General features: G+C 40.2%; 1 protein-coding gene across 2 annotated transcripts in view; it reads left to right on the forward strand.

The window, feature by feature from the left end:
- MYO1E (myosin IE) overlaps positions 1–14366 on the forward strand; it is an 88128-nt gene that overhangs the window by 66772 nt on the left and 6990 nt on the right. For both annotated transcript variants that reach the window (XR_010072480.1, XM_063346196.1), the window contains exons 19-25: positions 970–1114; positions 4139–4253; positions 4958–5127; positions 5579–5724; positions 10264–10410; positions 12024–12181; positions 13014–13106. Coding sequence is in view for 1 of the 2 variants with exons in the window: in XM_063346196.1 (XP_063202266.1) it covers positions 970–1114; positions 4139–4253; positions 4958–5127; positions 5579–5724; positions 10264–10410; positions 12024–12181; positions 13014–13106 (974 nt within the window). In the remaining variant the exon portion in view is untranslated. The remainder of the gene's footprint in view (positions 1–969; positions 1115–4138; positions 4254–4957; positions 5128–5578; positions 5725–10263; positions 10411–12023; positions 12182–13013; positions 13107–14366) is intronic.

Here is a 14366-nt window from a genome sequence, read left to right on the forward strand (position 1 = left end):
ATGCTTAAGGCATTAAAAAAATATTGTCAAGACTAAAGAACATAAAAGATTTGGGGAATAAATTCATCACAACATATTTAGCTGCTCTCCAGTCTCATTGTCCAGGAGTCTAAATAGCTGCTGTCAGAGAAGTTACTTATCCATAGAGACGCTGAGACAGCTAAAACCCATCGGTGCTCCTTGGTGGGCAGTGGAACAAGGCAGCTTTGTAACTCCAGCCTGGCAGTTCCAAAAGCCCAAGTTATGCCTGAAAAAGTGGACAGTTTAAAAGGGGCTGCAACCTGGCATCCCTCTCATTTTCAAGGCTTAAAGAGACAGAAGACTACTCACCTCTTCCTATAAAAGACATGGTATTATCTTTGCCTAGCCGTTTGTGGTCAGTTCCCAGCGTTCCCTCCAGGTTACACCACCATGGCTGTATCTTCCCTCTTGTACCAGAGGCCAAGCCAAAGGTTTTCTAGGGTAAAGCCAAGAATGGCTCCTTGCTAAATGCCCAGCTGTTGAACAGGTGGGTTAGGAGCATGAGCCGGCCACTTGCTTAGAAACACAAAATGCCTTTGTAAGAATAAGATGGACAGAGAACGCTTGAGTGGGAAATTGGCCAAATGCTTGGGAATGAATCTAGAATACCAAGGGTGTAGGTACTTAAATCTGGACCATAAGTCATTGCTAGTAAATAACCTTGACCTGGACTTAAGGAGATCACAGCACAACTTTCTGTGATTAACTACCACAGTTACCAAGTGTTAACTTAGCATCTGGAAGTGGGAGACTCCTGGACGCTGTTGCCCTTCTCATTGCAGTTATTTGGTCTTGCTAAACAAGTACCATCTTAATACTGTGCATCTTCCCACACTCCAAGCTTCTGTGAGTCCTGCCAAAACTGTTAGCCCTCCCCCCAGGGTAATAGTGGTATTCTGCTGCTGCTGTTTGATGTCAGATTTTAATCTCCTCTCCTTGGTGGTAAAGGTATGCCATTCTCACCAAAGCAACCTGGCCTTCCTGGAAAGGAGAAGAGAAGCAAGGAGTTCTCCACCTGCTTCAGTCAGTCAACATGGATCCTGACCAATTCCAGCTTGGGAAATCTAAAGTCTTCATCAAAGCTCCAGAGTCTGTAAGTGTGTGGCAGAACATGAGTCTTTAACTATGAAACTATTTTGCTGAAATAAAAGTCTCAGAAGTTGAGCGTCATGATACCTGCTAAGGTGGGAGAAGCATAATAACATAAGTTAAGCTGGGCAGGTCTGTCACAGGTGCCTTGAGGCTATAGAGGGATTCTAGGCACTTTTATAACAGGCACAGTACATAAGGACCCTGTGTGATTTTAACACTAATACAAGGAATATTAAATGCGTCAAGAAGAGGAGATGGGATATGAAGATGCTTTGGTGTCAGGTTGTACATGGTGACATTCCATCAGGTAATCTGTCATATGATGGAATATCATGGCATGAAAACATATCTATGACCATTAGCCCAAGAAAATGGTTCCTCAGAACAAGAACTAGTCAAGAAAGTAGAACCCCCAGTTATAGCAAGGATATGTTGTGCATCATTGATTATAAATCAATGTTCCAGAGTGACTGCAACTTGAAATCCCATTCAAAGATAACATTAAGGAGGCATCATAAGGCTGTTTTTTTTCCTTGTGGCTGCTAAACTGCACAAAATCTGTTGGAAAAAGTTTTCTTACATCACCGTTCAGGAAAGTTGTCAAGGAAAAACCTATGCTCTACTTGCCATCATGTATTCCTTACTTACTTATCCGAAGCAATTGGTGCTTAGTGTGTATAGCCTATCTTGCAGTTGAGCATTAGGTGGTTTCTTAGTACTTTACCTGAAGTTACATGTGAAAAAAACAAAAAGCAGAACGCTTCTGCTGCCATCATATCCTTTTCCAGAAACATTTTTTTTTTTTTTTGCTTTGTAAAGCAAAAGTAATCCAGGCAATGACACTGTGTCATTTCACTGTGTTTTTCAAAGAAATGAAATAATTTTCTGGTGTCTGTCTTCTGTTTAATAGCCAAGTGGCAAGTGCTCACATAAGACTGATGGCTCTGGTTCCCCTTCACTCTGAGGTGGACAAAACATTAATAGTCTGTACCCCAACATCACCTGCTACTAGGTTGTTTGTAAGAGGAACAAATTGTTTCCCAATGGATGCATCTTCCCATTCTAATTAATTTTTTTTAATACTTAGTCCTGGTTGCATGTATATGCTATTTAATGGCACGTTTGTTTTACTGAAGGGCACTTCTGCAGGTTAAGACAACATGAGGTTAATTGGAAATAATAAAATGTTTTTGAGTTGCATTTTGATTTTAATTTAATGCTTTCAATTGCTGTATACATTTTCTTTAAAAATTTATTTTTTGAAAAGCCATGAAATCCATTTTTAAACAAGTACTAAAAATATGGCTTTTTTCATTTTAAGTTGAAAAACTTTCTATCAGCTGAATATTCTAAAGCTTGATTTATATCTTTTAGTTTCAAAGACAATCATCTCTCCTCTTACTAAAGTATTGGATAGTGATACATTACTTTTGAGAAAACCAATCTCTTAGATGATAAATAATTTTTTTTCTTCCTACCAAAAAGAGCACCTGTTGTGGTTGACCAGATGAAAAATACTTTATTTCCTCAGGAGTGTGAAGGGAGGTTTTATAATACATATTTTAGGAAAGAATTTATGCAGTATTTTTATTTTACAACTTATGAACCATATCTTAACTCAGCATTTTCATTGAACTTCCTTAATTGTGACCTTCAACTGCAGGTGATAGACTATTTTGCATTGAGATTTTGCAGTTAGCATTATTGTTAAAGAAATAAACCGTGAGCGTTCACGAGAGACAACATCAATATTGTTACTGTAGCCTGAATTGCAGAAGGGTTTGATCATGCTCCTGCTGAAGCTGAGGAAGTTTTTGCATCAGGAGGACTCAGGCCTGTATGCTGAAACCCTATCTAGTGCTTGCGTGTTTGGGAAGAGATTTTTTTTTTTTTTAAACAAGTTTGCTGTAGATGGAGAGCTGCCAACTGTGAAACAAGGTTTTATGGGTGGCAGAAAGGAGGCTTCATTATTTACATTTCCATCAAACACCTGAATAAATAACTCTGTACAAGAGTGAGTGAGTTCTACGGAAATGGTTTGCACTAGATCAAGTTTCCTTTTTAAGATCAATATGAGCAACAGTATTTTTCTAGATTTGCGCGGTTTAGGACAGCAAATTAAAAAAAGGATCCTAAAGCCCAAGTTTGCTTCTTGATATACCTGTTTTTACTAATTTTATCTCTTTTGAAATCTAGAAAAAAGTCCTTATGAATATTTAACACACACAGTAGAGGGAAATAGTAAGCAACAGTCATGTCAGTGGACTGATTTAGTACTGTAATTGTTAGCCAAATGCTTGTGCTTCTGATGAGACAAGAAAACATTTAACTAAAGTAGGTAAAAAGGCTATAGTGAAATATGCTGTATCCTACAATAATCATGAAGTTGTTCTAATGCATTAAATTTGCATATATTTCAGTGGGGCCTGGGAAATTCTCAGAAAAGGAGATGCACCTTCCATTTGTTTTGATAAAACAGCATTTCATCTTGAATTCTGATATTAGACCCAAAAATCTTATTATGTCATACTGAAATACAAGACCATAGTTGTAAATCCTGCAGCCAGCCAACATTCACTGCTGGGAAAGAATGGGACCATATGAGAGTATGAAATTCAGACAGTGTGTTATGTTACACATTGCAGATCCCCATAGACATGGTAGCATTCTGACAAGAGAAACATGAATTTTGGAGAATGTAAAGATGGAGGCCAGATGGATGTCCAGTGGAGAACCTTGAGTTCCGCCATTAGAATATTTCAGAGAGAATCCATATTCCTCTTCCTTCATCATTGGGTATCAAGAGTAATGGTTAGACTGGTAAGAGCCAGAAACACTCAAGCATCAGAGATTTCTTCCAGAAAAGTTTACCTTAACATTCTGATCTCAGGTCCCATAGTTGTGGTAGAGGCACCAGCTTGGATCTAGAGAGAAATGCACTGGAAAGTTGTTGAAAGTAAAATATGTCTTTTTCTTGAACTTTTAATGTAAAATGTTTGACCCACCCTACTGTCTCTTTGTACAGCTATTTTTATTAGAAGAGATGAGAGAGAGGAAGTATGATGGATATGCCAGGGCCATCCAGAAGGCATGGAGGAAGTATATGGCCAGGAAAAAATATGTACAGATGAGAGAAGAAGGTAGGTCATAATTTCTGATGACAGATATTTCACACATGGTTCCAGGAACAGAAAGAGTGCCACAGGAGATGAAGGAAATAGCACCCTCTCTCTAGAGCAAATCATTGCATTACAGATGACTGTCTAGGTTTGACTGTGAATTGTTGGACCCCTGAGGTACCGCTGACAAGGTTGGCTGCTTTGCATACGTGGATTTCTTGGACTATCCAGTGTTTTACTGTCAAAACAAAGACAGACCGAGTAGGACAGAAATCAGCAATGTTCCAGGGGAAGTGAAAAAGGAAAAGCTTCTTATGGTTATATAGGACCTGGGTGGTCTGTAGATGACACAAATCAGTCCAAGGACTGCAATGCTTAGTTGCATGTGTGACCTGGATTATGTGAATGAACAATATTCTGGAGTTGGAAGAGCTAATCTTTGATTTCCAACAATGAGCGAGATATTCCTTACTTCCAGAAGTGCTCCTGATTCATCAGAGCTGCTGAGCTTGCCGTCAATGTATTTCATTAGGAATGGATTTAATAATCACATGGATCCTTATATAAAAGATTAGTAGCAGTGCTTCACTATTTTCGCATATTATAAACAATTTGGTTATCACTTCTTCCCAAAAAGTTCTGCTTGAAACAGTTAGCTCTCTTAGATCTTGAGTTTAGAAAGTTTAGTAAATACTATTAACCAACATTTATTTTTGGTATTTAAGCATCAGATCTATTGCTAAACAAGAAAGAGAGACGGCGGAACAGCATTAACAGAAATTTTGTGGGAGACTACATAGGCATGGAAGACCATCCAGAGCTACGCCAGTTTGTGGGCAAACGGGAGAAGATTGATTTTGCAGACACTGTAACTAAATATGACAGACGGTTTAAGGTAGGTTTAAGAGCAATGTCCACTAATGATCAGTTCTGCTAGGGAGTTACAGATGTCTTTACTATCTTTTAACAGAAACGCCACCATGTTAGTGTTCATTTAGGATAACAGCTTGGAAAAAGCATCTTTGACCCAAGGCACACATAGGGATGCAGTTATACCCTTGCGATTGGAACATTGTCATTGTCAAACCTCTTGTCCCAGGATGACGGCTTTATGGGACTTGCTGGGCAGAAAGCTACATTAGTTAGGAAACGGGGAACAAAGCTACTTTCCTGTCCAGTCTGACTCTGGGGTCGTGTGATTAATCATTTCTGTATTTTGTTTTCACTTGAACCAAAGACAGTATTGCCCCAAATCATAGTACATTATATATCTTTGGAGCAGCATCACAACATTAGCATATTGATCGCCACACGGCAATGTATTTTCAAACAATTTTGTGTTTCAGAGCGTGAAGCGAGATCTTGTCCTCACTCCAAAGTGCATATACCTGATTGGGCGTGAAAAGATAAAGCAGGGTCCAGAGAAAGGCCAAGTGAAGGAAGTCTTAAAGCGAAGGATAGAAGTGGAGAGAATTCTTTCTGTTTCTCTAAGGTCAGTACCTTGAAAATCTCTTTCCACTGACAGAGAAATTTGCGTAGGATGGGGGAAATAATTTGATTGATGAAGGGTGAATTTCTTAAGCTGTATTAATTGAATCTTGTAAATAAAGAAAGCTGAAGCCTTATTTTCACTCATGGCCCTATTAAGTGTGTTATAGCAATAGATGTTTACGTTTGTAGTCACACAAACGTTTTCTGACTAGTTGTTAAAATGTGTCACTTGCATTGGATCTCACCTATCTGTTGAGTCCCACAAAATGTATTCTGCGAAGCATATGCTCACAATGCAGGTTCTAGTAAGTTTTGGCTCAAACATGTATCCCAGAAGTAATTCTTACTTACGGAAGTACACCTTGTACATGTCCACTGCTTCCTAAAGGGGTGTTCTCTGGTGAGCTGCTAAAACCTTTATTTGTACTTTGATTTCACATCACTTCTGGTGACTGAATGTCAAGCCAGTCCCAGATTGCAGGAGATACCTGACATGTCCACACAGAGCTGTCTTTTTAGTGCTCCCAGTTTGGACTGTGCACTATGCAGACCTCGAACAGATTGCACCAGCCGCGTGAACTGGGCCAGTGCATTCCAAAGGCGGAGTCACACTGAGTCAGCTAAAACTATGGCTCCCCACCAAGTTGGTGAAAGCTGTTACACTCCTCTCACATGTAAATAACAGTTCCACAGAGCCTTCCAAAGCAAAACCAAATGGGCTTAGTTCAGAGGGAATATATATGTTATATCCAGTAATATTTTGATCTTAGCTTGTTGGTTTTATTTTGTTGTAAAAAGAATTGCATTTTGTATCTGCTAAAAGTAGATTCAGAATTACAAGCTATCAAACTGTCCGGGTATTCTTCCAAAAATAAACCCTAAAAAACATGGGGACAAGAGGGCTTTTCCCTGATGCCATGTTAGAATGGCCTGAGTTCAAAATGGGTCTTAATCAAGGGGTCTCTTAACTCAGTATTGAAGTGACTTAGTGGTAATGCAACACTCCGTCTGCAGAGGTTGTAAAAGTTTCTCCTTCTCTCAAATCCGAGATAATCTTGTCTCAGTGACAAGAGTTAGCTCTTGTAATATTTAACAGTCTTCAATTAATAAAATTAGACCAAAACCTTTATTTAGTTTATGTATTACCTAGGATTTATTTTTTGGGGAAAAAAAAAAACAACAAAAACCCCCAAAGCATTCTTTCAGACGTCAGGCTTAGAACAAAAATTGTATTAGCTCTAACTTGCATTCTCTCATGTGTTTTCAAAACGCCAGTCCCTATAATTTAAATTTTCTACACCTCTAAGATAATAGATTTCTGACTGGTTTTGAAGTGATCTCCAACATCTGCACTGGAAGAAAATAATTGCAATAACATTCTTCATGAGCTAATCCAGAATGGATTTAGCTCTATTCTGTATTGCGGCCTCAAAGTTTTATAGGTTTCAGTTCTTATTTGTACTATTTTTCAAGCAATATTGGATTTTAGCTAAATCCATACAAAATTGGCTACATTTTTAAATGGAAGAGGGAGAGAGGATAACTGGATTCTTGCGTTGCTATCTAAACAGTATGTCTCAAGAAACCCATGTGCAATATATTGATGTAAGCTTGTATCAATACACTTCTACATGATAAAGACAGAATAATCAGCACTATTAACATGTATTAACAGCAAATACCGATATATAGCAATTTAAATTACTAAAGGAGCTGCAATTTAAAGTGCAAGTGGCCAACTTGGAGTTTGTTCAGGGTACTGAGAATGACAACTCATACTCTCATGGAAATGTTGTTGCATTTTTAGTAATGATAAATAACTGAACTTTATAATTCATCTGATAAGGAGTGACACAGGACATCCTAACGGTATTGTGCAGTCAGACTCTGCCAAATCAGCAAAAATAGTACCACTGGCTGGATAATGTTTACTGCAGGTCTTGGGCTTTTCTTACATATCTTGTTCAGAACCTTGCTGAGGCTCTAGATTTGCTTGGCAATACAAAAGGAGGTCATGCTCTTGCTGTATTTTTATAGATTTCTTACGGCTGTTTTGAATACAATTAGGTAAGGCTGTAGTTTCATACACCCTTTTCTGAACTACGGGCAAGATTTCAGAATTTTTAAGAAGATTGTGGAGCGCGCAGGTGGTAGGTAGATTTTTAGAAAAATAGGCAGTGGTACAGCTTGTCCTTTACCTAAGTGCGTTAGAATTGCATTTTCATACCTGACAGTCAAGAGAACCTCTAGCAGCACTAAGAAGCTATTTTTAATTCTGCATAAAAAGGTACTCACGGTCTGTAAAGGAGCCATGCATAGCTTCCAGTAACCAGATGAAAAGCAGGGGTCAGAAAGCTAGGCCTTTTCCCCCCTTTCAGATTTATAGAGTCAGCAATCAGGCAGACCAGCTGTGGAGGAAAAGGGAAGGGCATGCTCAGAGTGGAAATCCTTGATTGCTAGGTAATTAGGATCAGAAAACAGTGATGAGGGCAAATAGACCTAATTTTGCCTCTGATAGAAGGTGGAGGCTTTTTCTTTGAGTTCCTTATGTGCTGTAATTAATTTACTTTTGGAGTTACTCTGAAATGCGGAAGCAATACATAATAGATTTAGGTGAGATATTGGCACCTTTGCGTGCTGTATTGCTATGCAAACCATTGAAAGAAGCTGTTTCTTAGTGATAGGTATGTAACTTTGGCTTCTTCAGGCGCTTCGGGCCTATGTAATGGGCCCTTCCCCTGCCTGGTTTTGCACAGCTTTAACCACTGCAATGCAGATGTTCACACTGCTGAGTTACATATACTGTTTTTCGGAAAAACTGGTGACAATTTGTAATGAATATTAATTCTAAATCCAACACAATTTGAAAGGCCCATTTCTCCAGAGAGAAATGCAAACTGAGAGTGCCCTTTTCACTTGGTAGGTGATATCTAATGTATTGAAAGAAATTGCTATTATAAAATAATATTTTCTGATATTAGATTACTAATATCATCAGCAGAACATTGACCAACAACATTGACAAAAGAGCAGAGAAGCTTTGGCTTCATACTCCCTACAGTGGACTAAACAACCATGAAAAGGAGCCACACATTTTCTGCCAGGAATACTTAATGTCGAACTAATGCTCCTTCCTTCACTGGTTGTACTCCATTTTGTTGAATAACGTGCTGGTGATGTGGTAATTGTTTTATGATAAAGTTAAGCAATTCTCAGCTCTGGACAGCTGTCAAAAGTCCTGTGCTGTCTCTTCTCCCAGGTTTCCCTGCAGTAGCTAGCACCCAGGGGCTGCATGGGGCTATGGATGAGACACTAAAAAGTAAGGGAAGCAGAAAATTAATCTACCAGGGAAGGGCAGGGGGTGGATTCTAGCACGAGGCAAGGAACAGAACTGCAGTGAATAAAAAGGGTGAGGGGCAGAAGAAGGCTGCCCTTTCTGACAGCACAACAGTGTTAACTTGATTTAAACTGGCTATGAAATCACACGTGAAATTAGAGGTTTCTTGTCCCTTCTAATCCAATGCAAATGTGGGGGGCTGCCCAAGGGGCAGCCTTTTCCCTCTCTCGTTATGCTCCCACCGTTTCCTTGTGTCTGAGCTAGCATTGCGCTCCCATGCTGTGACCTGGTTCCAGAAGCTCCTCCAGCGGGATGTTAACCAGCTTACTGTGGGATAGCAACCTGAACCTGAGTGTCCTATGGCTGCTTGTATGCTATTCAAGCTAGGAAGTAAGGGGGGACCCATGGCCTCCATTTTCACGTCTTACAGTTTTATTTGGAAAGCTTTGTTTATACCTCTTTGTAGAGAGGATGCCGAAGCAGACAGGCACCAATGTAGTTGCAGCTAGGAAGTGTGCCAACATGCTGTTAAAAGGAAGAACAATACACATAGAAACATATTCCAAGTGTGCTGGAACAATAGTAATCCTGGCTAGGACGTGGCAGAACTGCTTTTACTGCGGGGACTCTGTAAGGGCCAATCAGCCTTGCAGGGTACCGGTGTGGACATCATTTGCTGTGAAGTGGTTTGCAGCATCTTCAGCAGGTGTAAAGAGGAGTTGAGCCAAAGGTGGAATGGGTGGCAACCCACCATGTGTGGGTTTTATACTGTGCTAAACCAGTCCAAGCTAAAGCCGATGGAAAGTTGAAAGCTTTCATTCCGAATTTGCTTGTGTTGGGTTTCAGTCTTTCTTTAGTTATCTTCAGGTTTCCAGTTCACCACTAATCACAAGTTTCACCATTATTGAAGAGATGGGCTTTAATTGTAAGAGTACATGTTCTTTTGATAACCATAATTACTGTAAAATGACTAAGTAGCATTCCTGTGTCTCAAAAAGGATTGTTTCAGATATTCCACTATCAACTTCTGAAAGAAAACCCCAAAGCTGTTCTCAGAAAGGAAGACTCTGTAATTACTGCTGCTTGGACTTTCTTATGTTTTTAAAAATTAACCATGAGTACTCTGCAAATGTCATTATAATGCTGGCTGTATTTGCTGATGAAATTTTAATCTGAATGGTATATGCTCTGATTTCTTTTCAGCACAATGCAGGATGACATTTTCATTCTACACGAACAGGAATATGATAGTTTGCTCGAATCGGTCTTCAAAACTGAGTTTTTAAGCCTCTTATCAAAACGATATGAAGAGAAAACACAAAGAAAACTACCTCTGAAATTTAGCAATACGTGAGTTTTGTTTTCTTCAATGGGCTTTTAAGAATAAATAATCTTTGTTCTTGCTGCCAAGGCAAATGAGTGAGTGTTCGTTGTTGAGCTCCTGACACTACGCTTTGTTTTAAAATAGTAAGAGGCAGCACAGCGTAAAAATCTCTATGTGCAAGGAGACCAGACTTTCTGACTAGCTCGTCAGAGTAATGAGGTAGGATTGTACCTGGGCCATCGGCCACTTTCCACTGTCTGTGTGCATAGAAGAGTTGCCTTCATTCTACTGAGCATCAGGCTCCAGGCTCTGCAGCTTTGTGCCCCAGAGCGGCTCTGGCCCCGCAGCAAGGGCCCGGCCAGCCACTGCACGATTCACCTGGCAGGGCAAGCCCTCCATCCCTCTGCAGGCTGCTGCTGCCTGTCGGGAGAAGGGAGCGTCCTCTTCCAGCTCCTTAACCTTGACCTAGGAGTGGAAACATCGTGATGAAGAGTTTGAAAAACAATTCCAGAGACAGAATGTAACAATCTGAAATGCTGAAGTTTGCTGTGGGGACAGAGGCCTGCAGGGTGAGAGGATAATTCTAAAGGAACCTCGTGAAGTAAATGATATTGGGAGCGTTTTTTAGAAACAAGCCGGAAAAGCTACAGAATGTGTGATGTGCATTTTAGCTGTAACGACCTGCTGGGAACTATCCCAACAAACATGTGCTTTTGTTAATACTTCTACCTGTTAAGCAGATTAACCTCAGCAAGCCTTGGATTTGTATGTTTATTTTATTTCCTTCGAAAAAGTGGAAGAATTTTAAAAAGTAACAGGAGATTATTATTTTAGTTTGGAAAGGGCGTAGGAGGACAATTGGAGTGTGGAACATTCCTGTAGTGTATACTCCTATAGGTTGGGAATCCAGAGCCAGTACAGGCATAAATTTTTTGTTCATATAAGATGTAATGTATTGTACTTTTGGGGTCTTGCCCAAAACCAAACCACAACTTCCTTAGCTCATAGCTGATCACAGTTCAGAGCAGATGGAGAGTGTGGAAATGCTGGGAAAGAACATTTATGTGTGTGTATGCGCATGCAGAAACAAAACTTACATTGGAAAGACTGAAGTATATGTATGCAAAAATGTTTACTCCCAGAACACACACAAGGCCCACTCCTAACGCATATATTGGCATATACATGCCAATGTATATACGTATATACATCTAATGTATACGTGCATCTAATGGTATATATAGAAGAATGTTTAGGAACGGAGCTCTTTAGCTTGCTCCAGTAGAGTCTGCTGCGGTGACAGTGATGTTTGGTGGCAGACACATCTCTTACTCAGACCTTTGCACATGTTTCCTCAAAGCTCACTGCGCTCTCCCTCCTCTCCAGGGCATCTTAAACTTCCTTTGAGTAGCTCTACCAGGAAAGTTAAAACATCAATTAAGAAGAACATTTTAAAAAGCATGAGAAAGAGATTTAATTAGGTGGTTTATGTCAGCTAAGTCAATCAGGGAATACAGATTCTCAGTCTAAGCTTTTTATTTTTCTATTTCTAAGTTACCTGCTGCCAAGTGATATTATCCTGATTTGACATAGAAGTGCTTTCTGTTTTTTTATTCATGTGTTCATGTTCTTATATTAGACTTGAAGTGAAGCTGAAAAAGGAGAGCTGGGGGCCCTGGAGCAGCGGTGGTTCTCGACAAGTGCAATTTATGCAAGGCCAGGGAGATATAGCCATTCTCAAGCCAAGTAATAAAGTCCTGCAGATCAGCATCGGACCAGGGCTACCAAAGAACTCCCGTAAGTATGAGTTTCCTTTAGAAATTAGGGAATGGTTTAGAAATTTAGAGAATGGTTGACTCTCTCTCTCCTTGATTGCTTCTAGCCTCAGCATGTTCTGTATTATTTCTCTGTAACACTTAAAAGAAGATCCAAGTTATAGATTGTAATAATAGAGCAGAACTCCCTGCTGCTCTACAGTCGTGCTGGAATTTTGTTACTTTCACTATATACCAACTGTTTCTGAAATGGTGAAATTCTTTGCCCTGCAGCAAAGGAAATGAGGGCATTTAATCATGTGACATAGTACAAATGGCCCAATTAGCCAAGCATGTTGGGGAAGAGTCTGTCACTCTGCTCTGAACTGCTGCAGTTCCTACAGCCTTGCTGGTGAAGAAAGGTCTCATCAGGACAGGACAGGTTGTGATATGATGAAAGGTAACCAAAGATTGAGCTGCAAATATACCAGCCTCTCAGTTTTCGCATCCTACCCTTTTCTCATACTAATTGCTGATCAGAAACAGTGTAGTCAAAAGTACTGCTGTGCCAGCTGTCTGTTGCTTATAATTAAGTTTATAAAGCTAATGGTCTTTTGGGCCTTGTTTACTGTAGTCTTGATACAGCTTCACTTTATATCCTGCGGCTGAACTGGATCACAAAAGGGAAAATATACTTAATTCATCCTTGTCACACCTAAAGCTTTAGCACAACCTAGCCAGCGCTGTAGGAGTCAGGTTCATTATTCCTGAAGGTCGGCTCTCTCTGATCACAAAGTAGGGGTCTGACAGCCAGAAGGACTTCCCTAATTAATGTAATTGTGAAAGGGTAACAAAATGTTGCTGGTTTCTTTTAGGTCCTACTAGACGGAACCTTACCCAAAGTAGAGGGTATTCCAACAGGTCTCAAACTCAGACTTACCCTATGAGAGCCGCACCGCCGCCTCCTGGTAAGTCCCTTAGCCTCAGGCAAAAACGAAATGCCAAATTCAGGCTTTCGCTTTTCTCTTGTCATCTGGTAATTTTTACCCATTGAAAAGTCATAGTAAAGGTTTAAAATCCTCTTTAAAAGGTCCTGTCTGGAAAGCACGCATAGTAGGCATTTTCTGAAGTGTATTGTTGGAGTCTGCAGACATTAAAACTGGTATTCTACCAGAGATACCCTGCTTGTCATGGAGGCTGGCATGTTCAGCCTCTTGGTATAAGACACTGAATCTAAAAGTAAACCCGTAGCCTTCTCCACGTTCCTTTTGAGGGTAAAAGCCATACCACTTACCAAGCCATAGACGATGCTTTGCAATGAAAGTGCTTTCAGTGCCAGTAAACCATAGAATGCAATTTATGTCTCATTGTCCTGCCCTGTTAGGTAACAACTCTTGTGGGTGCTGAATGTTGAGACGTATCAGCAGTGCCAGTAAGCAGCATGGCTTTTTCTGCGTGGGATTGATGTCATCAGGGTGTTTCACTTCTGCTCTTGAGAGATACGATTAATTTAGCCTGTGAACTCAGAGGGAAGAACAATAGTCCATTGACCCAGCAGTTCCCAAGTGTTTTTCTTTTACTTATACTCCCAGAGTACTTCTTTTTAACAAAGGGTTCTCTTTCAGTCCGCTGCTGTTTATTGAGAAGCACAATGCTAACGGTGTAAATTGGGTGTGCAGCCAGTCTTCGTCACAGAATTAACTAGACAGTTCCCAATCCTAGTAAAACCTCATAGCTGTATGAGTCGAATTAAGACTGCATGATCTGCAAGAACTGCTTATAGGACAGTGGGAGATTACTGTAGTTAAAGGAGTTAACCTGTCTGCAAACACAGAGTAAATATTCATACAGGATGACTTAAAGCAAGGAAAGTCTGTTTTAATATTTTCAAAAACTCTTTCAGCAGTTTCATAGTTACATGAAAAAGACAAAACCATTGGCTGAAGAAGCCTTGTGCCTGCAGACCAAGCCCAAACTTGCCTCACGTAGGTAAGGTAGTTTGGATGTAGCTGGGCACACAAGTCCAAGGCAGCAGTGGGTGCCCATACCTGCAGCGTGGCCTTCTGTAACAGCTTATGGCAGCTCCTGGCCAGACATGTCAACAGGGAGCCCTAATTATAGAAGAGCCTGCCTCTGTGTGCAGCAAGACATTGAGCTAATGGGCTACATGGCATTGATGTCATCAGGGGGTTTCATCTCTGCCCTAGAGAGGAAAAATTAATTTAGTC

This window comes from Chroicocephalus ridibundus, chromosome 9 (genome assembly GCF_963924245.1).
Source record: "Chroicocephalus ridibundus chromosome 9, bChrRid1.1, whole genome shotgun sequence".
Classification (NCBI taxonomy): Eukaryota; Metazoa; Chordata; class Aves; order Charadriiformes; family Laridae; genus Chroicocephalus; species Chroicocephalus ridibundus.